The following is a 26,515-nucleotide window of genomic DNA, read 5'->3' as shown; positions in this document are numbered from 1 at the left end:
GTTTCTTCAGATCACTTTGCTGACGGAATGACTTATTACATACATCACAGCTAAATGGTCGTTCCCCACTATGTAGGCGCTGATGTTTCTTCATATTACTCTGATCACGAAATGACTTATTACACACATTACAGTTAAATGGTCGTACCTCAGTATGTATGCGCTGATGTGTCTTCATATTACTTTGATCACGGAATGACTTATTACATAATTCACAGAAAAATGGTCGTTCCCCAGTATGTATGCGCTGATGTGTCTTCATATTACTCTGATCACGGAATGACTTATTACACACGTTACAAATAAATGGTCGTTCCCCAGTATGTACGCGCTGATGTGTCTTCAAATTACTCTGATCACGGAATGACTTATTACATAATTCACAGAAAAATGGTCGTTCCCCCGTATGTATGTGCTTGTGTCTCTTCAAATCACCAAGGTAACTGAATGACTTACTACACACATCACAGCTAAATGGCCGTTCCCCACTATGTATGCGCTGATGTCTATTCAGATGACCCCGACGACTAAATGATTTATTACACACGCTGCAGCAAAATGTCTGATCCCCACTGTGTATGTGGTGATGTGTCCTCAGATTAAACTGTTGACTGAACGATTCACTATGCTCATCACAGGAATATGGCTGCTCCTCACTATGTACAGGTTGAAGTTCATTCAAAGTGCTCTGGAAAATGAGAGAGAGTAACATGACAATTCCTAGTAGGAAGAGAAATGAGTTTGACAACCCAGTGCAGTCAGATGTTAAAATGGGTTGGCATGAAAGGGGTGACAGAAAAAAGTGGCAAGGCGAGGAGAGGTACGAAGACAGAGTACACGGCCCCTTGTATGGTGCGAGCCTGTGTGTCCGTTAGCATGCATATCAGTTTGCAAGTGAATAAAAGTTTAAGGTGTATAGGTGACAAAATCTTAGGGGGGAGGGGGACTAAGTGCACTGAATTTAAGTATAACTCTTTCAAGTTGTTAGTGTTGTGTGATTCTACTATATTAAACTTCTGAATTCCAATTAATAATATTATCAACAGTGTGTAATTTTACTGAACAATTACACAATTACACCTAAATTTAAACGTACTTTAGTACTTTCAGTTGATTGCTGTCCTCCACAGCAATGGTGATAAAAAAAACGGAGTCCCTAATATCAAAACCACCTTCTTTTTTGGATCTCATGAAAGACCACTCAGTTTCTCTGCTATATGATATTAAGAGTAAAAAGAGGCATGCAAGTCTTTCATAATCCCTTCAATTAAATCCAAGTGTACTACATGGTGAATCATATAGAACCCACCTGATGAATTTACTAATAATTCTGCAGGTGATGCATATAACTGTTCACAATTACGACAAATAATCCGTGGGCCGTTCTGAGTCCAATGGTCTGTGCATGATCTGGCAAGTGGCAGCCCTTATGCTGCAAGGTCAAGGACAATCCCGAAACGTGTCTGCAGTGTGCAGGTGACAGTCATGGAGTACACTGTTGAACAGTAAGTGTTTCTCGTGCGCATGTACTGGGTGACAGGCTCGATTGCGAACACACAATTGGAATTCAGGAGGAAGTTTGGAGTTCGCAAGAAGCCAGCGAAATCGACTATACAGTCTTTGGCTCAGAAATTGGAAAGGACAGGGACACTTTTAAGTGAACATGGTAAAAACCGCACAGAAATACCAGAAGAAACGATTGCAATTGTGCAGGACAGGTTACTGCAGTCTCCCAAGAAATCATTACGTCTAAGCCAGGAAACCAGGTATTCTAATTCAATGTGTCAACAGGCTGCAAAGAACGCAAATCTTCGTCCCTACAAGATTACCAGTGTTCAAGAACTGGGTGATGTTGATAAAGATAAACGGGTATGGTACTGTTTATGTTTTCAGGAACTCTTGCATGATAACCCCAGAATTTTCGATATCACTTGCTTCAGTGATGAAGGATATCAGGATATGTAAATGCACAAAATTCCACGATCTGGGTGTCTGAAAACCCTCATGAGATTGCTGAATCACCACTACACCCACAAAATGTGGGTTTGTGGTGCGCCATTTCTGGTTTACGAATCATTGGACCAATCTTCTTCGACACGAACGTGGACAGCACCTTATACTGTCATATTTTTTACGATCTCGTGCAGCAGCTGGATGATGTGGAACTTACACAGGGTTATTTTCAGCAGAATTCAGAAACATGCACACGTCCCACATGTATATGGAACTGATTGAGAGCTTATTCCCCGATCGCGTCACCTCTAAATAGATGTGGCCCCCAAAACCCCCAAACCTTAGCAGACCAGAATTTTTTCTCTGGTGTTTACTGAAGGACAGGGTGTATGCAAACCGCGTACGATACAGGATTTAAAGGACAACATTTTGGCTGAAATTGGGAACATCACTGAAGAAACACTGCAGCAAGTCACGGCGAATATGCAAATGCGGGTGAAGGAGTGCCTATTTGAAAACGGCGGACACTTTCAACACCTGCTCTGATCACAGCACACAATCAAAGATAAGATATGTGTAAATTACTTTAATATCTGTATGGTATATTTTATATTACAGCTCATTTCGTCGGGACGGTTCTATATGAATCACCCTCTATTATATTACTCCACAAGCTGATTAAACACTTCTTCATTGAACTTTAATTTGTAATCAACACACAAAATGATACTTTTCCTGTTAACGATCAATAGGTCATACAGTATGTTCATGTGACCAATCAATAATAGTCATCTCAATTTACCAAATTCAAATGATGTATCAATTTGTAAATAAATGAACAACAAATTATTCACAGCACACAGCGGAAGGGCAGAGATAACATAAGAGCAAAAGACAGATGATTCTGCAGAATTACGATTACAAGCTGTTGTTCAATTCTCAGTAACTATGCTCCACTAATCAATAGCTTCCACAGCTCAACTATCATGATAACTGTACATGAATATCAAGTCATGCCTGTTTCCACTCAACAAGACGGTCTTGTACACATTCAGCAATCAGAATAAAATAGTGAAACGCAATGACATTTTGTACCATGGGATGCAGTTATTTCCCATATCATTCAGAAAGGTTAGCAACGGCAAATAACTCCAGTTTCTTACAGGATTCTGCAAAAATGCATGATGCGAGGGAGTAAGTATGTGTGACTTATGGAAAGAAACACTGTAGCATGCCACATGTCACATATATTTTCTATAGTCTAAACTCATCTCTGCAGTTCTATGATTTATTACATATATCAAAATGTTTGCGCTGATGTGCCTTCAAATTATGCTGATGATGGAATAACTTATTACACACATTACAGATAAATGGCCGCTCACGACTATGTATGCGCTGATGTTTCTTCATATTACTCTGATCACAGAATGACTTATTACACACATTACAGATAAATGGTCGTTCCTCAGTATGTATGCGCTGATGTGTCTTCATATTACTCTGATTACGGAATGACTTATTACATAATTCACAGAAAAATGGTCGTTCCACAGTATGTATGCGTATGTGTCTCTTCAAATCACCAAGGTCACTGAATGACTTACTACATACATCACAGCTAAATGGCCGTTCCCCACTGTGTATGCGCTGATGTTTCCTCATATTACTCTGATCACGGAATGACTTATTACACACATTACAGATAAATGGCCTTTCCCCACTATGTATGTGTTGATGTCTCATCAGGCACTCCTTACGTCTGAATGACTTATTACATAAGTCACAGAAATATGGTCGTTCCCCAGTATGTATAACCTTGTGTTTCCTTAGATCACTCTGCCGATGGAATGACTTATTACACACATTACAGATAAATGGTCGTTCCCCAGTATGTATGCGACTATGCCTCTTTAGATGACGCTGATGATTAAATGACTTATTACAAATATCACAGCAAAATAGCCGTTCACCACTATGTATGCGCTGATGGTCCTTCAGTGATCCCTTTTGACAGAATGACTTATTACATAAGTCGCAGATAAATGGTCGATCCCCAGTATGTATCCGCTGATGGTTCTTCAGGGATCCCTTTTGACCAAATGACTTATAACATAAGTCACAGATAAATGTTCGATCCTCAGTATGTACGAGCTCGTGTTTCTTCAGATAATCCTGCTGACGGAATGATTTATTACATACATCACAGCTAAATGGCCGTTCACCAGTATGTATGCGCTGATGTCTATTCAGTTGACCCCGACGACGAAATGATTTATTACACACGCTGCAGCAAAATGTCTGCTCCCCACTTTGTATGTGCTGATGTGTTCTCAGATTAGACTGTTGACTGAATGATTCACTATGCTCATCACAGGAATATAGCTGCTCCTCACTACGTACGGGTTGAAGTTCATTGAAAGTACTCTGGAAAATGAGAGAGTAACATGACAATTCCTAGTTGGAAGAGAAATGAGTTTGACACCCCAGTGGAGTCAGATGTTAAAATGGGTTGGCATGAAAGTGGTGACAGAAAAAAGTGCCAAGGCGAGGAGAGGTACGAAGACAGAGTACAAGGCCTCTTGTGTGGTGCGAGCCTGTGTGTCCGTTAGCATGGATGTCAGTTTGTGAGTGAATAAAAGTTAAAGATTTATAAGTGACACAATCTTAAGGGGGGGAGGGGGACTAAATGCACTGAATTTAAGTATAACTCTTTCAAGTTGTTAGTGTTGTGTGATTCTACTATATTAAACTTCTGAATTCCAATTAATAATATTATCAACAGTGTGTAATTTTACTGAACAATTACACAATTACACCTAAATTTAAACGTACTTCAGTACTTTCAGTTGACTGCTCTCATCCATAGGAATGGTGATCGAAAAAAAAAAACGGAGTCCCTAATAACAAAACCGCCTTCTTTTTGGATCTCGTGAAAGACCACTCAATTTCTTTGCTATATGATATTAAGAGTAAAAAGAGGCATGCAAGTCTTTCATATTCCCTTCAATTAAATCCAAGTGTACTATTATATTACTCCACAAGCTGATTCAACACTTCTTTATTGAACTTTCTCTTTGTAATCAACACACCACTGACATTTTTCCTGTTAAAGATCAACTGGGCATGTTCATGTGACCAATCAATAATAGTCATCTCAATTTACCAAATTCAAATGATGTATCAATTTGTAACTAAATGAGCAACAAATTTATTCACAGCACACAGTGGAAGAGCAGAGATAACATAAGAGCAAAAGACAAATGATTCTGCAGAATTACGTTTACAAGCTGTTGTTCAGTTTCAGTAACTATGCTCTACTAATCAACAGCTTCCACAGCTGAAGTAAACATGATAACTGTACATGAATATCAAGTCACGCCTGTTTCTACTCAACAAGACGGTCCTGTGCACATTCAGCAATTAGAATAAAACACACAGTGAAACGCAATGACATTATATACCATGGGATGCAGTTATTTCCCATATAATTCAGAAAGGTTAGCAACTACAAATAACTCCAGTTTCTTACAGGACTCTGCAAAAATGCTGGATGCAAGAGAGTAAATATGTGTGACTTACAGAAAGAGACATTGTAGCATGCCACGTCACATACGTGGTATGTTCAAAAAGTATCAAACCCTTGGTCGGCAGAAATACATTTATTGATTTGGAGGTACAAAACCCTAATCCCCTTCAAAGCAGTCTCCATGGTAATGCACACACTTTTCCCAGCGCTTCCGCCATTGTTGGAAACACTTCTGGAACGCGTCTTTTGGAATGGTGATCAGCCGGGCCGTCGCATTCCGCATAATGTCTTGTCTTGACTCAAATCGGGTTCCTTTCAGCAGCATTTTGAGCTTGGGAAATAGCCAAAAGTCATACGGAGCCATGTCTGGGGAGTAGGGTGCCTGACGAACCACAGGAATATTGTGTTTGGCGACGAAAGTCTGAATCAGATGCGCACAATGGGTGGGTGCGTTATCATGATGGAGCTGCCAAGTTTTTGCCGCCCACATTTCCGGTCATTTGCGCCACACAGCATTACGAAGACGACGAAGGACCTCCTGGTAGTATTCCTTTGTGATTGTTTGGCCTTGTGGTGCGTACTCATCATGCACAACCCCATGGGAGTTGAAGAAAACAGCCAACATGACGTTGAGATTGCTGCGGACCTGCCGTGCTTTTTTTGGCCTCGGGAACATTGAATGTTTCCACTGTGACAACTGCACCTTGGTTTCCGGGTCGTACCCATAAACCCACGACTCATCGCCTGTGATCACGGTGTTCAGAAAGTTGGGGTTACTGTTTGCATTGTCCAGCATTTCGTGTGCGATTTCCAGACGGCCTTGCTTCTGCTCCATTGTTAGCAGTTTCGGTACGAATTTCACGGACACTCTCCTCATGCCCAAATCCTCGGTAAAAATTGAATGTACCAATCCAATGCTTAACCCTATCTTGTTCGCAAGTTCTCGGACTGTGATACGACGGTCCTCCATTACTAAAGTCCGCACCTGCTCAATGACATTCTCATTTCGGCTTGTTGAGGGTCTCCCTGAACGCGGTTTGCTGTCCACTGATGTGCGACCATTTTTGAAGCGGTTGTACCACTCCTTTATCAATGAGTTGCTCATGGCATTGTCCCCAAAAGCCTGTTGAATCTTGCAAATGGCTTTCACTTGGGAATCACCAAGCTTTTGGCAAAATTTGATGCAATATCACTGCTCATGTTGTTCCGTCATTTTACACCTTACTGGAATCCAACGAGCACTCACTACACGTCCTCACTCATAGGCCAACTGCCAGTGACTGACGCTATCTGTGGACGGGAAAAAATTCAGGACTGCGCATGGAGGTCACCTCCACATCTCCACCGAAGGGAGCCTCCCGCACTTCATTGGTTTACGCGGGAAAAAGAAGGTTCGCTACTTTTTGAACACACCACGTATATTTCCTTCAGTCTAAACCCATCTTTACAGCGCTATGATTTATTACACAAATCAAAATGTTTTCGCTGATGTGCCTTGAAATTATGCTCATGATGGAATGACTTATCACACACATTACAGATAAATGGCCTTTCCCCACTATGTATGCGTTGATGTCTCATCAGGCACCCCTTACGTCTGAATGACTTATTACATAAGTCACAGAGAAATGGTCGTTCCCCAGTATGTATGACCTTGTGTTTCCTCAGATCACTCTGCTGATGGAATGACTTATTACACACATTACAGATAAATGGCCGTTCTCCAGTATGTATGCGATTATGCCTTTTTAGATGACGCTGATTTTTAAATGACTTATTACAAGTATCACAGCAAAATGGCCGCTCACCAGTATGTATACACTGATGGTCCTTCAAGGATCTCTTTTCACTGAACGTCTTATTGCATAAGTCACAGATAAATGGTCGATCCCCAGTATGTATGCGCTGATGGTTCTTCAGGGATCCCTTTTGACTGAATGACTTATTACATAAGTCACAGATAAATGGTCGATCCCCAGTATGTACAAGCTTGTGTTTCTTCAGATAATCCTGCTGACGGAATGACTTATTACATACATCACAGTTAAATGGCTGATTATCGGTATGTAGGCGCCGATGTTTCTTCAAATCACCAAGCTGATTGAATGACTTATTACAAACACCACAGCAAAATGGCCGCTCACCACTATGTATGCGTTGATGGTTCATCATGCATCCCTTACGACTGAATGACTTATTACATAATTCACAGAAAAATGGCCGTTCCCCAGTATGTATGATCTTGTGTTTCTTCAAATCACTTTGCTGACAGAATGACTTATTACATACATCACAGCTAAATGGCCGTTCCCCACTATGTATGCGCTGATGTGTCTTCATATTACTCTGATCACAAAATGACTTATTACACACATTACAGACAAATGGTCGTTCGCCAGTATGTATGCGCTTGTGTCTCTTCAAGTCACCAAGCTCAGTGAATGACTTGCTACACACATCACAGCTAAATGGCCGTACCCCACTATGTATGCGCTGATGTCTATTCAGATGACTCAGACAACTAAATGATTTATTACACATGCTGCAGAAAAATGTCTGCTCCCCACTGTGTATGAGCTGATGTGTCCTCAGATTAAACTGTTGACTGAATGATTCACTATGCTCATCACGGGAATATGGCTGCTCCTCACTATGTACAGGTCGAAGTTCATTCAAAGTACTCTGGAAAATGAGAGAGTAACATGACAATTCCTAGTAGGAAGATAAATGAGTTTGACACCCCAGCAGAGTCAGAGGTTAAAATGGGTTGGCATGAAAGGGGTGATAGAAAATGTGGCAAGGTGAGGAGAGGGACGAAGACAAGAGTCATGGCCCCTAGTGAGGTGTGAGCCTGTGTGTCCATTAGCATGGATGTCAGTTTGTGAGTGAATAAAAGTTAAGATGTATAGGTGACACGATCTTAGGGGGGAGGGGGACTAAATGCACTGAATTTAAGTATATTAGTGTTGTGTCACTTTACTATATTAAACTTCTGAATTCCAATTAATAGGATAAACAACAAAGTGTAATTTTACTGAACAATTACACAATGTAACAGACCGCCGACTTACAGCTGCCACAATTGTCGCTCAAGCTTGAGTTCTTTTTCTCAGGATACGGGTGCTTCAGAGATGGGAGCGGAACACACTTCGGGGTTAATAAATCCGGAATCTCCATAACACCAAATATTGCACTTTTAATTTAAAATTTCATTAAATGGTTAATATTTGCATTGTCCTTCAAGCTGGCCGCTTCGTCCGCCCCACTCACTACCCTACTGCTAAACACTTCTCTCTTCTCTATCTACCTTTCAACTTCTGTCCTCCTCCACTCCCTAACACGGATTGCCCTCTCTTTACCAGTCCCCCAGTTGGCCAAAAAACGAAAAAAATAGAAACATAAAAAGAGAAAGCCAAGGGTCAAACCCAGCATCTGACCTACATTCGTATTTTTCGAGAAGCCCGTAAACTTTTTTAGGTCTTTAAGGCACCCAAGACCCTCCTGGCCGGTCTCACACACGGTCAGTTCATAGGTTTATGATACCAGGAGCAAACTGGCGACGTTAAGTACTATAGTGAAACCCTAAGGACAATAGCTGAATTACAACTAGACGGTCCCGGGATGGTATCTCGCCGGAGGAGTGTCTCTCATGGTATTAAACAATGCATTAGTTGTTCATACCCTTAATTAAATAATTTTGGCGAGGGACGTATGGTTACAATTACACCTAAATTTAAACGTACTTCAGTACTTTCAGTTGACTGCTCTCCTCCACAGGAATAGTGATCAGGGGAAAAGTAAAACGGAGTCCCTAATATCAAAACCGCCTTCTTTTTGGATCTCATGAAAGGCCACACAATTTCTTTGCTATATGACATTAAGAGTAAAAAGAAGCAGGCAAGTCATTCACGATCCCTTCAATTAAATCCAAGTGTACTATTATACGAGTATTAACCCACAAGCTGATTCAACACTTCTTTATTGAACTCTCTTTTTGTAATCAACACACAAAATGGCATTCTTCCTGTTAATGATCAGCAGGGCATACAGTATGTTCATGTTACCAATCAATAATAGTCATCTCAATTTACCAAATTCAAATGATGTATCAATTTGTAAATAAATGAACAACAAATTATTCACAGCACACAGCGGAAGGGCAGAGATAACATAAGAGCAAAAGACAGATGATTCTGCAGAATTACGTTTACAAGCTGTTGCTCAAGTTTCAGTAACTATGCTCTACTAATCAACAGCTTCCACAGCTGAAGTAAACATGATAACTGTACATGAATATCAAGTCACGCCTGTTTCCACTCAACAAGACGGTCCTGTGCACATTCAGCAATTAGAATAAAACAAATATTGAAACGCACTGACACTTTGTACAATGGAATGCAGTTATTTCCTATATCATTCAGAAAGGATAGCAACTGCAAACAACTCCAGCATCTTACAGCATTCAGCACATAAGCAGGATCCAATAGAGTAAATATGTGTGACTTATGGCAAGAAACATTGTGGTGTGCTACATGTCACATATATTTCCTTTAATCTAAACTAATTTCCAGAGCTCCATCATTTATTACACACATCAACATGTTTGCGCTGATGTGTCTTCATATTACTCTGATCATGGAATGACTTATTACAGATATTACAGATGAATGGCCGTTCCCCAGTATGTATGCGCTTATGTGTCTTTAGATGACCCTGATGATTAAATGACTTACTACATACATCACAGCAAAATGGCCGCTCACCACTATGTATGCGATGATGATTCATCAAGCATCCCTTACGACTGAATGACTTATTACATAAGTCACAGAAAAATGGTCGTTCCCCAGTATGTATGAACTTGTGTTTCTTCAGATCACCCTGCTGACGGAATGACTTATTACATACATCACAGGTAAATGGCCGATCCCCAGTATGTATGCGCCCATGTTTCTTCAAATCACCAAGTTGACTGAATGACTTATTACAAACATCACAGCTAAATGGCCGTTCCCCACTATGTGTGCGCTGATGTGTCTTCAGGTGACCCTGACGACTAAATGATTTATTACACACGTTGCAGCAAAATGTCTGCTCCCCACTGTGTATGTGGTGATGTGTCCGCAGATTAAACTGTTGACTGAATGATTCACCATTCTCATCACAGGAATATGGTCGCTCCTCACTATGTACATTTCGAAGTTCATTCAAAGTACTCTGGAAAATGAGAGAAAGTAACATGAAGAATCCTAGTTGGAAGAGAAATGAGTTTGACACCCCAGTGCAGTCAGATGTTACAATGGGTTCGCTCAAAAGGGATGACAGAAAAAAGTGGCGAGGTGAGGAGAGGGACAAAGACAGATTGCATGGTCCCTTGTGTGGTGCGAGTGTGTGTGTCCATTAGCATGCATGTCAGTTTGTGAGTGAATAAAAATTAAAGATGTTTAGGTGAAACAATCAGAGAGAAACACAGATTAAATTCCAATTAATGAATATCTGCACTCTGTATGTCTTAAAAAGTCAGAAGCAATATGTGGGAGTACAGTCAACTCTCGATTATCCGGGGGCGGATTAACTGGTTTGCGGCTTAACCGGGGCTACTGAGGCTTTTTTGAGGCTTATATATTGTTTAATATTCATTCACTTTTGTTTCACATGGTGAGTTGTGTAACACTATTTTCGCACCAGTGTGAACCGAGCTCTGCATTCTTTGGTCCCGTTATGCTAACACAATGTTCTAGGGTAGGGGTGAAAGAATGCAAGGATTTGTGGAAAGTTTCAAGGAAAGGTACACTGCCCCTTGGTTGGTCTCTTTGTATCGATCTTCAAATGCGTTAGCAAAATGTCAGGGCATAAAAGGAAGCGTGTTAAGTATTCAACAGAAACTCATGTGAGCCGGGCTTTGAAATGTTAAGCAGTGACGAAACCGTAAGTTCCAGAAGAGCGGGAAGAAAGTGAGAATGAGGAAGAGGTGGACAGTGTTGCTAGTAAGAAAATATCACATGGTGCTGCTCTTAATCATTTGGAATACTTACTAGACTATCTTGAGAGTGAAGAGAACAGTTTATTAAGTGACAAGCTAATATTACTTAGGTTTCGTACGGATATCCGTAAAAAGGAAAATGCCGCGAAAAAGCAAACAACAATATTAATTTTTTTTAAGCGTTAAGTGTGAATATTCGTAAAAAGTGTTGGATGTTGTTGAACACCGTGATTGAAATAAGTAATTCACACTTCAGTATAAAGTAAAAAAAGTATTAAATAGGCCATGAGATGACATAAAAATGAGGAGTAAATTTAAATACAAGTAGGCCTATAGTATTATGAAGGTACAGTATTACAGTACTACTTTTAATAACATTTGTCTTAACCGGGTTTTCGATTAATCGTGATTTCCATGCTCACCATTATCCCGGATAATCGAGAGTTGACTGTATTTGTATTTATTTTATCACATTTTGGCTATATTTACCACTTATGTCTCTTATTACGATACAAATTTTGATGATTATTACCCTCTTAAATGAACCTGACAAAAAAATAGCTGGATTTAAATCATTCTTATCAAAAGTAGTAAATCACATTTTAATATAAATAAAATGTTTATTTATTTTTTTACAATAAATATTACTTCAGTTTCATTCATTATGATTAATGAGATCTCCTCTGAGAAGAATTAATCTTAACAAAACTATAGTTTTCCATAAGTTGGCTGTCTTGCACAGTTCAGTACCAATGCCACAAATGAAGCTTTAGTTGACGCACTGTACAGATATGGATTAACTGGAACAACATTTCTTGGTTACACTGTGTTTTTCAAGCATCATGATGCCAAAAGCAACTTATGGTTGGAAAGGAAGAACAGTGACTAAAAGTACACATAAGAAAAGACTAGCTCAACAGAAAAATGACTGCACATTTTACAGAAACTTGTTTTATTTTCTGCTGTGCTACTTGGTTACTGTTTCCAGTGTTGCCACACATCTACAATGAAGTTTCCAAATCGTAAAAGTTGAAGTTTCAATACATTATTACTAATTTCTTCTGAATGGTGCATTGAATGTAAATGTAATTCTGCAAAATCATTCCTTAAAGGCCTAAGTTATAAGTGTAAATATTTTGAAACTCATGGTACCAATTCTTACATATTTTTTATCTAGTATAATGAATGAGGTGAAAAACTTCCATATGATCTCACATGTAAATTTAGTGAAAATTGAAAGTGCAATAATTTTTTAACAAGTTATTGAAATAAGTCCATATTTTTTATGGATTTCAGAATAAAAGAAAGAATAATCTGTACAACTTCCATTCATTTTGTACTGTTTATGTATATCCTATACATCCTTATGCTGCACTGCCACTGTTTAACAAATTAGAATTAAATAAAATTATGCATTTGTAAGGTTGTATAGGCAAAAGAGGCACAGTTGTCCTTGTGCTTAACTAATTAAGCACTATGCCATGAAGGCGTATGGTGAGTGGATGTTTAGATCAACATTTTTGTGACCTCGACACTAGCTGGAGGTGACTGGTCAGCTTCAAGCCCCTGCCACTTCACCCCCGGGGAAAGTGCCCCCCCACCTCCCATAACCACTGGATAGGACGTTAGGTGGACCCCATAGGCGGTATGGATGACATGGAGAATTGAAAATTCTTGACCCCACCAGGACTTGAATTCTGACCCCTCAGTCGTTCAGCCAGTAGCCAGTCACTATACTGACTGCGCTATCTCAGCTCTAAGGTTGTATAGATGTCTGATGAATAGTGGATAGGATCCTAAAATGAAACAATAATATATTCTGAGTAAAAATATAATGGTAAGACAGGATTCATATGATCTAGTGAAACCGCTGGAACAACAACATATATGAAATGACTCAAAAAGAAGATCAGCATAGAGTCAGTTCAATAGACATGGCCACCCCAATACCATGAACAAATCCGTGTGAGTCACTTCCGTGGATGCCATGCAATATTCATTCAGAATGAAAATGTATGGCTTTTGTCAGAACATGGGCACTCCTCCCGGATGTGTAAAATAGTAATGGGCACATCACACTGTGTAGAAGCAGGTGTGGGTACACTTCACAACAAATGCATATGTGTCAGTCAACTGTGCCTCATTCAAAGGCATATATGCATGATTCCTTCCTGATGAAACGGAATGACCGCCACGATGGAATACATCGCTGCACCAACTGCAGTTTGTTATCCTGTCTGTTGCTCCACACGTCTTGCTATGACAAGACTGGACACCAAGAAAGTAAACCCAAAACATTACCACCAGACATTTTTCTGCTGACAAACTCCCAAAAAACGCTGCTTCACTGGTTGCTGCATTCAACGTTGGTACAGTGGGTCCTGGTTATCAGTGGTTAATTGGAACTGGAAAGGTGCCACTTGAAGCAAATCCCCTTAAAGAAATGGACTTCCATCCACAACACATAATGTAAACAAAAGAGTTCATTCGAGTTTAACATGTGTTTAACACAGATTGCAGTGTTTACACAAGATTTATGATAATCTGGACTTCACTGTTGAGCCATACATGAAACATCAATAGTCCATTTTAGAGTGGAACAGAAGCAGCAGAACCTGAAACACTGTCATCCAGTCTCTGTTTCATAACATATTCACGAGCAGCAAATAATCAAATATTTAAGTAACAGGAAAGCACCAAGTATAACATGTAGTTAAACTTCACTTACCATGTAAAATGTGCCTTACATGTTTTGGCTCTATAAGGCCATCATCAGAGGGTTACATGTTCAAGAGGAAACTGCTTTGTGTACACTATTTATAGCACTAACATTTAAATAATACCAGCAGACCCTGTGAATCCTGTAACGTAGTACAAAAGGACAGCTTACTGGATTCGATGGACAAGGGACATGTGGTAGATTTTTCATGCAATGGAATTTGTCTCAAACATTTTTCAGTTTACACAGTATTTAATTTAATCTATGCTAGATCTTATTAAAAGAAAACAGGAGTGGCAAATCAGATGGAACATTCAACAAACTAAAGTTGTCTCAGACATTTCAGAAAATCCCTTCAAAATCCAGTGAACAGCATGATGAAGTTGTCATGTATGCAGACAGAGATGGGAGATCAGAAAGACAACTGGCATTTCGGCATATCTGTGATATCTGCCTAAAGATGGACGTACAAAGACATAGAGCTCACCTCAGGTTCACCCTTCACTTCTGGAAATGTTATTGGGAGAGGATCTGCTTTCTTTTCTGCGTCTGAGTCTTCTTCAGTTTTAATATTCATGTCCTGACTTCCATTACAACATGCTGGGTATGTCTCACCATATGGACCCACTAAAACTTTATCTGTATTTGTGTAGCTCTGTAAAACAATCATATCTTTATCAATGATGACTGTACATCATACATGAAACGGTGTCTGGCCTCCATGCAGTGACTGGTTTCCATTACATCAAACCCATAACAGCTGCTTTGTACAGATATTTTCTCTACAGCTTTGAAAATCATTAGAAGGTAGTGAGTTCAAAGCACAGTAACCTTGTTGAGAAACTAATGATCACTGCAGTAGAGCAGAAAATATCTATGACTCCTAAAAATTGCACAATGAGGAGCCTCATAACATGATCCTTTGCCAACCACAATTACAATGACCAAGTCAAAAGGGATGAGATGGAAAAGCATACAGCAGGCATGGGGGGAAAAGAGGAATGCACATAGGATCTTCGTGGGAAAGCCAGGAAGAATGAGACCACTAACAACACCCAGACATAGGTCAAAGGATATTGAAATGGATCTTACAACACAGGATGGAGTGGGGTAGACTGGATTTATCTGGCTCAGCATAGGGACCTGTGGTCAACGTGGAAATGAACTTTCAAGTTTCTTAAGATGCTGCAAAATTTTTTAGTTGCCAAGCAACTGACAGCTTATGAAGAAAGGTTCGGCTCCATGGAGTTAATTATGGCATCTAAGGGTTCCTTACTCTCTTCACACATGTCCCAACTTGCTCTGTATCCTGAGGCAAACATACCCAGTCCAAACCCTCTGAAATTATTTCTTTAAAATCCGTCTTAATAGTATCCTTCCATCTACACACAGGTCTCCCAAGTAGTCTGCTTCTTTAGCATTGCTGTCAAAAACTTTGTATGCATTTCCCACTCTTGAATGTGTGCTACATGACCTACCCACAGCACTCTACCTGAGTTGGTCACTCTCCTACATAATATGCCGAACGGTTATAATGTCTACACATGTGTAAGGAACTCCCAAGATGGAGTATGGAAACAAATTCAAGCTTGTCACAACATATTTACTTTCTTTGGCTAAGAGAACTGACATATGACAATAAAATTCTAGTCTGTGCATACAAGAATAAGGTACTCACCATGCTTTCTTTCACAGCAGGATATGTTTCTTCAGCTCTCTGTAGCACAATTCTTGGCAGTCTTGTTGCAAGAGAATGCAGAAACTTTTGTAACCTTGGAACTTGTTTATCATGTATGATATTTTGTGGGGCTGACTGAAATTAACATGTGACAACCCAAGTGACATATAATGTCTTGGTTCCAATAAGTGTACCAGCAACTAACTGTGAATAGTTCCCAAAATCTGTAAAGATTTTTCCTGCCACAGAATTTATCTCAAACATTCTGAATTTAAACAGTATTTAATCTCATATATATTTCATCTATTTAAAAAGTAAATGGATGTGGTATATCACAAGCAAGATTCAACAAACTTCCACTGTCACAAGCACTTAAGAAAAAGCTCCTAAAGTCCAGTCGGCAGCACAGTGAAACTGTTCCATTTGCATAGACAGAGATGGAGATCAGAAAGACAATTGGAATTTATGAGTATCTGTGCTATCTTCTGAATAGTGGACAAACAAAAACATACAGCTCACCTCAGGTTCAGCCTTCATTTCCTGAACTGTTATTCGCAGAGGATCCTCTTCTGCTGCATCTGAGACTTCCTCAATTTTAACATTCATTGCCTCGTTTGCATGATGCCATGCTGCGTACATCTCACCATGTGGACCCACTAGTACCTTCTCTAAATTTGCATAGTTCTGCAAAACCATATCATATCAATCATGGCTGTACAAGACCATACACAAAACAGCATATGCTCTTCTACCTACAGTGCTTCTCCAGCACTTCTAGCCCATAAGAGCTGTTCCATAGAGATTTCTTCTCTACAGCTTTCAAAAGTATTAGAATGCAGTAAGTTCATAGCACAGTGACCTTCCTGCCTAACTAGTGCCACTGCAGCAGCATGGAAAATATCTGTTTCTTATGGCACCTAAGAACTGTATAATTTCTGTTTAATTCGCTTAGTGGGAGGTGGAGTCCAACTGGGTGGCCACTGATTGGCCTACTGTAGCCTGCCCTGGGTGATTATGATGGTGAAATTGGTGGAATGAAGATCTGCAGGGGAAAATGAAGTACTCAAAGAAAATCCGCCCCAGCACCACTTTGTCCACCACAAATCCCACTTGACCAGACCCGGGATCGAACCCAGGCCACCATGGTGGGAAGCTAGCAACTAATCGCTTGAGCTATGGCACGGCCTTAAGAACTGTATAATGAGGAGCTTCATAATTTGTACCCTTTACCAAGCATGATTAGAATGATCAACTCGATGATGATGAAATGGAAAGGCCACACAGCACACATGGGGAAGAATAATTCATTTAGGATTTTGCTGGGAAAGTCAGAAAGAAAGAGATCACTAGAAAGACAAGGTGTAAAGGTAAAGGTAAAGCTATCCCTGCAACATGCCATGGAAGCCCATAGGGTTGTGAGGCATCAAGGCTACCACATTTTTTTAACAACTGGCTCAATGATGGAAGTGAGACTGTCAGCCTTTACAGATTTTCTGGTACTTACTTCTGTTACAGGGTGAGTTGACTCCAGGGTCATGACACAGCCACATTAGATCAATTGAAAAATTCAATTACCTCCAATGGGAATCGAACCTGCGTCCTTAGTGATTGTAACATAGTACCTCAACAAACTATGCTATCGTATGCCCAGGCCTAGGTGAAAGATAACATTAACCTTTAACGGGCGAATGTCACATATACAGGGTGTCCCAGGAGGAATGTGCCAAACTTCGGGAGGGTGTTCCTTATGTTAAAGTATGCCGATATAACCCAAAACACCTATGTCCAAAGTTGAACGGTTACGGAGCTAATGGCCCAAGAAAAGTGTGGTCTTCTGGCAGGTCCAAGCACTGTACCTCGCTGTACCTCTCAGCTGAGAGCCCTTATCTATGTTTGTCCTTGAGTGCGATGATACTCCCTAGCCGTGCTTATGTAGTTGGCTCATACCAGAACGCGCAGTCAGCACGTTACGTCATCGCTCGCCAGTCATGTGTTATGTATACTGCTTGGAAACCTAAGGACAATTATGACATGGCGAGCGAGTATTTTGTACTTCAATTTTATGGCTTTCCGTCACTCACAAGTTAGTTTGATGTTACGTACATTATTAACATTACAGAATCCACATATTCCTGCCAGTTTTAATATGTATTTTGTAATCAACAAGTGTGTAACCCCGGTCAAAGTTTGACACTTCTCTGGCCATTATCTCCGTAACCGTTCAACTTTGGACATAGGTGTTTTGGGTTATATCGGCATACTTTAACATAAGGAACACCCTCCCGAAGTTTGGCACATTCCTCCTGGGACACCCTGTATATGGCACAAGCAGCAACCTGATTTGGCCGAATGACACATATATATGACGCAGGACACATGCTCTCTTTGGGAGTGCTGACAGTTTGACCTTGGGTTTGAAACGAAAACAAACCTATGTGAGGCCATGTCAGTGGTTCATTCCTTAGCTCTGAACAAAGAAATCGTTTATCACGTTACCGGTTTTGATACTATTTACGTTTAGATATGACTGTTTATGACCTGGTCACCCAAATATAGTCCAGCTTTGTTTCGAGAACTGATGAGGAAATATTCTTCTGTGCTTGCATATGAGTGCTTCCAGAGCCTTCAAGGAAGTGTGAGGCATGCAAGGATTGGTTTTCAGTGATGAATTATCAGTTAGGAAGTCAGCGTCGGATTGTCTAATATATCTTTATCAGTTAAAAAGTCAGTGTCAGACTGTCATATATTTCTTTGTATATCACTTTATTTTGTGTCTTGGAAGAGGTATAAACCCACTGAGCTAGTATTATTTTGTGAGTAAAAGGCATCTTTGCCACTGCGACTTTCGGTATCAGTGTCGGACTGGCATTCTTTTAGACTAGTATTATAATTACTTTGCATCATTATTTTGCGAGTATTACCAACAGGTGAGAGTGTCGCTTTGTCAATCAACATAATTTATTCGATTTTGCTAGAATTCCCCCTCCCTCAAGATGATTCTTCAATCTCACAAGCCGAATATCACGGTCAGTGGCGTTTCTCGGGGGAAGGCCAAAGTTATTGGGGGGCCCAACTGAGTTGACTGGAGGTGAAACATTCACAACACTGGTCAACCAAAGGGAAAAAAAGACATTGTCATGTGTTTCGCTAAATAAGAAAAGCAGGAGCACACTCTTCTATTGTAAAAAGGGTGGTGTCGCTCTGTATGAGGTGGACTGCTTTGAGAAGTACCACGCGTATCAGAGTGTATTGTAAACTGTGAAGTGACGCAGTTCAAACTCGTGTACAGCCTGAACAAAATATTACTGTATATAGTGTGACTATATTTACAATATCACCATGATTCAAGGTTGAAGAAAAAACAATGGGTAAGTCCTCTGGAATTTCATAACATATTATATTTTGCATTTCATAACAAAATAATCACAGTTAATTTTCGTTTGTAAAAATTGCTCTTTTGAGTATAGGTAGAAAATTTTATTGTCTTTCACACTGTTTTAGTTCGTATTTCTATGCTGCATAGAACAGAAAATATGTATTTTTTTTTCTGAAAGTTTGCAATGTTAATTAATTAGGGCAATTTAAATACCGGCCCAAAGGGCTCCCGGCAACTTAAAAGTCCACACGTTAAAGGTTAAAATGGATTTTAAAGAGATGAAGGATTGAGCACTGTGGATTGGAATGATCTGGCTTATTATAGGGACTACTGGATGGCTCTTGTAAACATGGTAATGAACTTTCAGGTTCAATAAAATGATGGAAAATTCTTCAGTGGCTGAGTGATTGGTGTCTCTGATTGGGCTCCTTAATGTGGTCTCACATGGGCAACTTCGCCCTGTATTCTGAGGAAACCAGACACAGTCCAAACCCTCTCAAATTATTTCTTTAAAATCTGTCTTAATAGCGTCCTTCCATCTACACATAGGGCTCCAGTAGTCTGCTTCTCTCAGCATTTCTGTCAAAAACTTTGTATGCATTTCTCACACTTGAATGTGTGCTACATGACCTACGCACATCACTCTACTTGAGTTGATCGCTCTCCTACATAATATACCAAACTGTTATAATGTCTACAGCCACAGGAAGAAACCCACGCATGGATTATGAAAACAAACTCAAGCTTGTCACAACATATTTAGATTCTTTGGCTAAGAGAACTGCCATATGACAATAAAATTGTCTGTGCACACAAACACAATACACACATTTTCTTTTATAGCAGGGAATATTTCTTCAGCTCTCTGGAGAATAAATTTTTGGCATTCTTGTTATAAGAGAATGCAGAATCTTTTGTAACCTTGGAACTTGTTTATCATGTATATATTATAGTGTTGAGTGAAATTCAGTTATAAGAACCCAAGTGACATATAATGTATTGGTTCTATGAAATGTACCAGTAACTAGCTGTGAATAGTTCCCCACATATGCAAACATTTTTTCTGCTATAGAATTTCTCTGAAACACTGTTCAGTTTACACAATATTTAATTTATCCGCATTCAAACTGCTTAACTCTTTGACTGGCGTGATGGGTATTTAAATGCCACCCCTGTCCAGGCAGACAGTCGCTAAAATGCATGCATTTACTTTTTTTTTTAAATAACTTCAACAAAAATTGGTTTTTAAAGACAAAATTTTCATGAACTAATAAAAAGACAATATTTTATGTAAAAAATGTCTTTTCCTACATTTTTAGTAGTTTTTCTTCGTGTGATAAACATTGAAACATGAAAGTTTGCAGAGAGCCACACCACAGCTCGCACACATGACACTTGTTTCTTTTCTAATCTTGTGCTTAGCACACACGCGACACTTTCTCATGGCACCATTCTTCTTCTTGTTACTGGGAGGAACATGGACCATTTTGTGTATTTTCAGGCCACCCTCTAAACGATTTGCTGGGTCTTTCATTGGTGGTCTTTTCAAGGTCGCAGGCAGAGGCATAACTGCACTCGAGCCTGAAGCAATAGATTCGTCATCCACTTCATTTCTTGACTCTTCTCCCTCTCCACACTGTTTGATTGGTTCTGTCACTTTTTCTACATAGTGCAATATAAAATCTTTGAATTTGTATTTTCTCTTCTTGTATTTTTCATTTGTTGTGTTCTTTTTGAATAGAATGAAACTATTCAACGCTGCCATTTGCAACAAGAAAAACACCAGTTTCTTTGTCCACTTTAGAGTTTTGAGGGAACAAGGATAATCATGCAGCATTTGATCGGCCCTGTCAACCCTTCTCATATGTTTATTGTAGTCCCCAATTACCTCAGGCCTGCATATTTCTTCTCCTTTGCGATTCGTTTTTGAAGATTCCATTATTTTTGCTGTGTGAAGAGTGGAGATAAGTGTGACGTCTCTTTCATCTCTCCACACCTGTATCAGAACCTGCCCCTTCCTAGACAACACAGATTCACCCCCCTCCCTTTTTTTTCACATTTTTTACATCATCCTTTAGTTCTTTAGGAGCTCCTCTGTCCATTCTGAAGGTACCACACACATAGGTATTTCTCTGTAATAACATCTCACACAATTCTATACTATTTTAATAATTATCCTGGTAGAGATGATACCCTTTATCTAGAAGCTGTGGCCCCAACAGATCGACAACTAATTCCTTTATAGGTCTTGATTTTCCGCAATAAATTTCAGAATTCCAAATATATCCACTTGTCGATTCACAAACAAGATAAGCCTTTATACCGTACTTATCAGGTTTGTCAGGCATATATACTCGGAAGATAAGACGTCCTTTCCAAGCGATCATTCCCTCATCTATTGCAATTTCCTTTTCAGGGATATATGTTTTTCTAAATTTCCCCATTAATGAGTCTATAATTGGCCTAACTTTATACAGGCGATCTTCACAGTCAGCTGGTCGTCCATCGTTGTCTGCAAATTGAAGAAATTTCGAGATCTGTTGGAACCATCACAAAGACATCTTTTGTCAATATCATGGAGTGTGAAATAGGGGCCTAGTGGACCAACAGTCTTCAATTTTGGGGTGTTTGTCAATTCCTGTCATGAACACAATTCCTAAGTATGTCCACATTTCATTTGGTGTGACATATCTGTAATTGTGTTCTCAAGGGTGAGGAGCTAACTCGTGTGTTGAAGTGCTGGTGAGCATAGAGATTGGTTTCAGTTGTGATGTGATTTACTAAGTCGTCATCCAGAAAAATTTTAATCCATGAAAAAGGGTGCATTTTACGTGTATATCAATTTTGATCCTGGAACTACTAGTAAATGGAACTATTGTTGGTACAATGTATCTGTATGTCTATGAGATGGGCGTGTCAGGCACCGCACTAGTGGTGGCTAAATGTTCATGATTATTGTCTTGTGGATCACTGTCTATCACTGTATTATTGTCACTATCAACTTCATCTAATTCAGGAATCATTTCATGGCGACTTTCATCATCAGCACAAATCTCATTCACAACACTTTCCAGCTGGTCTGTAGGAACACTCCGACACTTGCTGTGAGAAGCCATGGTGAAAATGAATGTGAAATATTTTCTGACCTTTCCTTCTCTGAGGGTTCTGACAGTAATATAGACCCCCACAAAGTCAAGGGTTCTTTACAACCATGCACAAAATCTATCATAAATATGTCTTTGGTTGATGAGTGCCAAGACAGCAAAGAAGGGAAGAGTGTATCAAAGCCAGGGAACGGCTGGCATCGTCCAGGTACAAAAATGCGCCCACTCCAGTCAAAGAGTTAAATAGTGGAAGCAACATATAACAAGGAACGTTCAAGTAACTACAACTATATACAGACACTTCAGAAAAAGAACTTCAAAATTCGGTCAGGAGCACAGATGTTACATGTGCACAGACAAACAGAAAGACAGATGGAGATCAGAAAGCAAGTGGCATTTCCGCATATTTGTGATATCTGCCTAACAGTGGGCATACACAGATACACAACTCACCTCAGGTTCAGCCTTTATTTCCTCAACTGCTACTGGCACATGATCTGGTTTCTCTTCTGTGTCTGAAACTTCATCTCTTATGCTCATGGCCTGATTTCCATCATGGTATGCTGGGTATATCTCACTATGTTGACCCACTAAAACATTCTCTGAATTTGTATAGCTCTGTAAAACCATCATACCTTTATCAATTAAGGCTGTAGAACACCATACCAGAAACAGCGTATGCTGTCCTTGCTATGACTGTCTTTCATTACATCCAATCCATAACAGCTGTTCTCTACAGATTTCTTCACCATAGAATTCAAAATCATTAGTAAGTATTATGTAAACAGCACAAGGACCTTCATGAGAAACAAATGGTCACTGCGGCAGTACAGAAATTATCAGCTATTTATGGTACTTAAGGGCTCATTTCTGTGTCCTCATGTACCCATCATGGTTCTGTATCCTGGATGGAACAAAATGAGTCCAAACTCTCCCAAATTACGTGGTGCAATCCAAAAGTTCCTGAAATATATTAATAAAAACTATTACATCTTACCTGGATCTTATTCTGCACCATCACCTTCAAAGTAGTCCCCTTGGGAGCACATACACTGATCCCAACGTTTCTGCCACTTTTCAAATGCATCCTGGAAGTCTTTCTTTGTTAAGGTGTTTAGTACCGTCTGTGTTTCCACCTGAATTTCCTCAACTGTATCAAATCTTCGCCCCTTCAACTTGATTTTCATCTTGGGGAAGAGAAAGAAGTCACATGGAGCTAAGTCTGGCAAGTACGGTGGGTGTGGGACAAATGCCATCTTGTTTTTAGCCAAAAATTCCTGCACAATGCAAGCCGTATGCAGTGGAGTGTTGTCATGGTGGAGTACCCAGTCGTTTGTGCGCCACTTCTCTGGATGTTTTCTCCTCATGTTCTCCCTCAAACGCCTTACAACATTGCGACAGAACTCTATTGACTGTCTGACCAGGAGGGATGAACTCCTTATGAACAATCCCGTCAATATCTAAAAAACAGATCAACATGGACTTAATGTTGCTATTGACTTGTCGAGCTTTTTGTGGCCGAGGTGAAGAAGAGCTCTTCCATTGCGACAAATGCTGCTTGCTTGCAGAGTCGTAGCCATAAACCCAACTTTTGTCATCAGTGACAACCTTTGAAAGAAAGTTTGGATCCTCTTGAAGCTGTTGCTGAAGTTCCCTGCAGACTTCCAAGCGATGCTGCTTCTGTTCATTTTGCAGCAGTCGTGGCACAAACTTCGCCACAATCCTCATGTTCAGTTCCTCTGACAAAATTCGTTGACATGTACCATAACTTAGTCCCAAGGTGTTACCGAGGTCTTGGATGATCAGTCTACGATCTTGCAGAATCAGATCCCTAATTTTCGTGACATTTTCTGGTGTTTTGCCCATTGACGGCCGTCCCAAATGATCGTCATCATCAGTCAATGTTCGGCCATTTTTAAAATGCTTATGCCAGTTGTACGTTTGTGTCTGGCCTAAACTGTTTTCACCAAAAGCTTGCTTCAACATTTGGTGCGTTTCTGCAGCGGTTTTCCCAAGTTTGAAACAAAACTTTATACAGACACACTGCTCTCTCAAGTCAGCCATCGCAAAACTGCAAACCCACAGAAACGCAACAATGGAAATACGTTCACCAACAATAAACCTAACCACTCAACTTGACGCCGCTTGCCACACTGATTCAAGAAGGATGTGTGAGGAGACACCTAGCGGTATTTTAATGTACTCATAACCATTCGCGCGCAAAATTCAAATTTCAGAAACTTTTGGATTGCCCCACGTATTTCTTTAAAATCCATCTATATAAATGTCTCCCAAGTGGTCTCTTCCTTTCAAGTCATGTGTCCAAATCACTGTATGCATTTCTCATTCTCACATGTGTGCTACATGACCTACCCATTACACTCTCACTGAACTGATCATTCTCCTCATAAAATACCAAACTGCTGTAACATGAACAACCTTGTGTTACAAAAAACTCCCCAGGGAGATTATGAAAAACTAACTCAAGCTTGTCATAAAATGTTCAGTTTCTTAGGCCACAAGAACTGACAGATGATAATAAAAACTTTTTTCAGTGCACATAAGCACAAAACACTCACCATGCTTTCTCTTACGGCAGGAAATATTTCTTCAGCTCTCTGTAAAATTCTTGGCATTCCTGTTGCAAAAGAATGCAGAATTTTTCATAACTTTTAATATATTTTTAATCACACATGATGTTTTGTGGGTTGCAAATTAATTCACTTACAAGAATCCTTGCAATACAGTATCTTATTTCTAATAAGTGTACCATTACCTAACTTGGAAAAGCTGCCAAAGCCTGTTAGAAAAGATACTACTGATTGTGAACCAAGACAATATTAATGTGGATTTTTTGGTTCTCTCAGAAGAACTACGAAGCTTAATGTCTTATGTCATACAGTTTGTTATGTAAGTTTCAAAGGCAGCTGATTTATCAGTTTTGAAGGAACCCCCCCCCCCCTGCCCCAAAAACGTTGGTAATGGGTTACCAGACTGCACAGTAATACATCCTTGAAACAGTAAACATAATTTACATAGTTATTTTTCGGAGCCGCAAAATAGTATTCACTAAGCATTTGTACATTCTCCTGCAACTTTCTCCAGTTCAACATTGACCACCTGCTCTCATGACTTCCTTTATAAGTCGGATTGGCATATGTAACAGGGGGGGAAAGGTTATTAACTGTAAACACTTGCAATCTAAAGGAAACACGACGTTCAGAAAAGGAGCTGAAAAGTTTATAAGAATGCCAAGCAGAACTAGCAACAGTAGAACAACATCACGGAAACAAAATGTAACGTCGTTTACTTCTAACAATTTTTAGGAATCTGAAGAAATCGAGTGAAATTTTTCTAGTGCTCGTAATCATTCCCTGAAGAATACACACATTAATTACACAAACACAATGCTTACCTACACTCTATTCAGCAACATTCGCAACATTAACCATTACGGTCTTTACCGTCTTTACTGACCTTACTGACCATTGGCGTCGTTGGTCGTTGCCGTTGTGGTCCTTTTCCCGCTGATTAGTACACTCTGCGTCCACTGGGAGGCAGCACTAGCATGATCACATCGTGCGATTTAAAAAATGATAACCAGTGAATTTTTGGCTACGGACGGCTCAAAAATAAGGCACAAACCATTTGTAGGATTCGCATCGATAGAAATAAGCGATGGTAAAAAGGTAAAGTTTTCCATGTGCTTAACTATATTTTTTATTGCTAGTGGGGTGGGACTAAGTCCCTTGTACTACGGTCTCTTCTGGCCTATTGTACCAGCCCCAGATGATAGGTGAGGGTGATTGGCAGGGGAAACCGAAGTACTTTGAGGAAACCTGCCACAGCGCCACTTTGTCCACCACAAATCCTACATGAACAGACTAGGGATCGAACCCGGGCCGCCGCGGTGGGAAGCCAGCGACCCCAGCGACTAACCGCTTGAGCTATGGCTCGGCCACTTTGCTCGACTAATTAAGCACTACGCCATGAAGGCGTATGGGGAAGTGGGTGTATACGAGTAGATCAACATTTTCTTGACCTCGGCACTAGCTGGAGGTGAGTGGTCAGCCCCGGCCGCTTTACCCCCTGGGGAAAGAGTCCCCGGTACTCACTGGATAGGAGGTTGGGTGGACCCCCTAGCTGGTCTGGATTGCATGGAAAAAATTCTTG

General features: G+C 40.0%; 1 protein-coding gene across 8 annotated transcripts; it reads right to left on the bottom strand.

Moving 5' to 3' along the window:
* Positions 1-593: 593 nt before the first annotated feature.
* LOC111868604 (gastrula zinc finger protein XlCGF26.1) lies at positions 594-25,874 on the bottom strand. 8 transcript variants are annotated; one of them, XM_023859411.2, is made up of 8 exons: positions 25,758-25,849; positions 24,922-24,980; positions 22,796-22,960; positions 16,382-16,546; positions 15,863-15,997; positions 14,672-14,839; positions 10,246-10,699; positions 594-688 (listed from the first exon to the last, which is right to left on the bottom strand). In XM_023859411.2, exons 2-8 carry the CDS (start codon positions 24,976-24,978, stop codon positions 675-677), a joined length of 1,158 nt encoding a protein of 385 aa, XP_023715179.1. In that variant the 5' UTR covers positions 24,979-24,980; positions 25,758-25,849; the 3' UTR covers positions 594-674. The 8 variants fall into 8 exon arrangements, with proteins under 8 accessions (XP_023715179.1, XP_023715175.1, XP_023715177.1 ...); XM_023859407.2 differs by lacking the exon at positions 10,246-10,699 and adding an exon at positions 7,627-8,164; XM_023859409.2 differs by lacking the exon at positions 594-688 and adding an exon at positions 4,272-4,380.
* Between the last annotated feature and the right edge of the window lie 641 nt (positions 25,875-26,515).

The sequence above is a fragment of the Cryptotermes secundus genome, unplaced genomic scaffold, assembly GCF_002891405.2.
Source record: "Cryptotermes secundus unplaced genomic scaffold, Csec_1.0 scaffold610, whole genome shotgun sequence".
NCBI classification, from domain to species: Eukaryota; Metazoa; Arthropoda; class Insecta; order Blattodea; family Kalotermitidae; genus Cryptotermes; species Cryptotermes secundus.
Note: the sequence above shows the minus strand (reverse complement) of the source record. Positions and strands in the feature narration are given on the sequence as shown.

What these genes read in the sequence shown, in the direction of transcription:
- LOC111868604 (XM_023859404.2), bottom strand. Translation starts at nt 24,978, where the DNA reads ATGCCAAGAATTTTACAGAGAGCTGAAGAAATATTTCCTGCCGTAAGA. An exon ending in AAATGAAGGCTGAACCTGAG is followed by an intron (nt 15,998 to 16,381) that starts GTGAGCTGTATG and finishes TGTTAATTTCAG; the next exon opens with TCAGCCCCACAAAATATCAT. An exon ending in CTGCTGTGAAAGAAAGCATG is followed by an intron (nt 14,840 to 15,862) that starts GTGAGTACCTTA and finishes ATTGTTTTACAG; the next exon opens with AGCTACACAAATACAGATAA.